The sequence below is a fragment of the Phaethon lepturus genome, unplaced genomic scaffold (genome assembly GCF_000687285.1).
Source record: "Phaethon lepturus isolate BGI_N335 unplaced genomic scaffold, ASM68728v1 scaffold5006, whole genome shotgun sequence".
Classification (NCBI taxonomy): domain Eukaryota; kingdom Metazoa; phylum Chordata; class Aves; order Phaethontiformes; family Phaethontidae; genus Phaethon; species Phaethon lepturus.
The window spans coordinates 33,943-36,408 of record NW_010548177.1 but is presented as its reverse complement, the minus strand read 5'-3'; the positions used below and the strand labels follow the sequence as shown (position 1 = coordinate 36,408).

The 2,466-nt window shown below is 40.5% G+C and overlaps 1 protein-coding gene across 1 annotated transcript in view; it reads left to right on the top strand.

Moving 5' to 3' along the window:
* The first annotated feature begins 1,047 nt into the window (after positions 1–1,047).
* Positions 1,048–2,466, top strand: part of LOC104622943 (AP-1 complex subunit gamma-1-like) — a 30,839-nt gene continuing 29,420 nt past the window's right edge. Inside the window, 1 exon segment of the mRNA XM_010289877.1 lies at positions 1,048–1,166. Coding sequence (XP_010288179.1) covers positions 1,108–1,166 — 59 coding nt within the window. The 5' untranslated portion in view covers positions 1,048–1,107.

The following is a 2,466-nucleotide window of genomic DNA, read 5'->3' as shown; positions in this document are numbered from 1 at the left end:
TGAGGGAGCACTCGATCCCCTCATCCAGAGAATCAATAAATAGATATTGAACAAGACCAGCCCCAGAACTGAGCCCTGGGGAACACCGCTTGTGACTGGGCGCCAGCCAGATTTAGCGCCGTTCACCACAACTCTCTGGGCTCAGCCATCCAGCCAGTTCCTCATCCAGCGAAGAGTAAACCCGTCCAAGCCGCCAGTTTCTCCAGGAGAGTGCATAGTAATGTCAGAATATCTTTGTGTTTGATGTCTCTTTTTTTTTTTTTAGTAAGAAGGTGTTAAGTTTAAAAACAGATTAGCAATTACAGTCTTAATCAGCTGAGTGCAGGTGGCAGTTATGCATGTTATCTTAGGGATCTCCTTTATGTTTTTGAACACAGTTAACCTTTCTACATGGTGAAAGGAAGCTTGTAGTGGCTGTAATGCATATGATTTTAGTCAAACTTCAGATGTTCGAATAGGGATTACAGAGCAGCACAAAAACTTAACTCTGACTGTATCTAAGGTGTACCTAGCTAGCAAGTTAGTTACAGATCATAATAAACAAAAACTGGTTTTGACAGCTTAACTTACAGAACATTGATCCTTTCTCTGGTAGGTAGATGGACCCATTTAAGCCTGGTTTCCAATGCATATAAACATGACACATGCGAAGATCTGGAAATCTAGATCTAGTTTGTTTTTAATGGTGGATCCCTTGACTTTACGAATATGTTAGCTTTTACTTTTCTGACCTGACATAAACCCACGTATCTGGTATATCTGAGGTCTTAGAAAGCCAGCAGTATCTGGCTACTTCAAGATGCAGGAGCTGCTAATGACTTTCCTGCTGGCTTGCTGAGAGCTTTGGGCAGGTCATTTAACCTACTTTTGTTTTCCACGTCACCAAAATGGGAATAAAGTATACTTTAAAAAAAATGCATTCTGGGAGACCAAAATAAGTAAACATCAAAATTCAAACTGTTTCTCCTTTAGCTAAGAAATAGTTTAAGCTAATTCTGTCTTTTTTCCTTCTGTTTTTTCCTTTTTTTTTTTTTTTTCCAGTTGGAGTGCCTCAAGCTCATTGCCTCTCAGAAATTCACAGACAAGCGCATTGGGTATTTAGGTGCCATGTTGCTGCTGGATGAGAGACAGGATGTCCATCTTCTTATGACCAATTGCATCAAGAAGTAAGGGTACCACCTCTCTCTCCATCAACACATGCTTTGAGGTTTCAGGATCTGAAAGTACACTCCTGACAGTGATATTTTGAGTACTTTTAAGTTTTTTCCCTTGTGTTAGAGAATTGGTGTCTACAATTTGTTGTATGCTGTTGACCATACCAAGACTGTTCTGGTATTGTACTGTATTGGATGATCCTGTCTAGCTTCTTTAGAGGGAAGAGAATATGAAATGGCATTGGTTCTGAAGAGGTGTATGTGGCAAACAACACTTCATGTAACTACTGTTACAGAATGATAATAACGTGTTTCTGGAGCCCATGTTAAGATAAATAAAATCAAGAAGATGAAATGACCACAGTAAGCTGCTCAGCCAGCACAGAAGACCTCTAATTGTTGTAAAGAACTCGTGATTGCTGTAAAGAACTCTCTTCCATTTCCATGTAAATTAGTTATCTTCCAGCTCACAGTAAGAAAGAGCCAGGGGAGCAGTAATGCAGCATCAGTAAAGGTCCATGCACCTTTTAAATGTGATTGAATCAGGATGTTTTTGTAACACTGTTGAAACTTTGTAGGCTGGGCTGGCCATTGTATGTCACAGAGTCATATATATTGCTGCAGCCATGTTGTCCTGTGTTTGTTTACTTGACGTTTACTGACGAGCTCTTCAGAGTCATCTGACTTCAAGGGTCAAGGCTGTGTATCCTGCTTTCTTTTTAAGGTTGGCCTAACGGTCCTGATGAATGGTTTTGCTTGGAAGCAAGGCGGCAACTTGGGATGTGCTGTCTGCTTGGCATCTTGCTGAAATCAAGGCAAAAGGGGATGGGAAATAATTTTTTTCCTTACTTTTTTTTCTCTCAGCAAAATGCTGCTAAACTGGGACAGTTTTATATTGTAATTTAGTAGATGATGATTAGTGCATTTCGAATAATACTCCTTTTCAAGATGGATGAGATCAGGAGTGGAACAACTGGGTTCTAGCTGATTTATCCAAATGCCTGCTTGGTTGTGTGTGGTGTGTCTGCTTTTATTATTTACTTTTAGAACATAAGCCTCCCAGATATTAGCAAGTAAAGTATTGATCTTCAGCTAGGCTGTGGCCTCCAAGTGCTTGGAAAGAAACTTGACAAAGCTGCGGGCCTGTGGCTCTGCTAACTGGGCCTGGACCTAGTGTCTAGGAGAGAAGAGACATTTGGCTAAAGGTTTCTTCACTGAAATGTCATACCTGTGAGGCTCTTCCATTAGAACCAAGCTGCTAGGTTAACAGCTCTTTCGATTGTTTATGCTAAAATGAATTTGTGTGATAAGG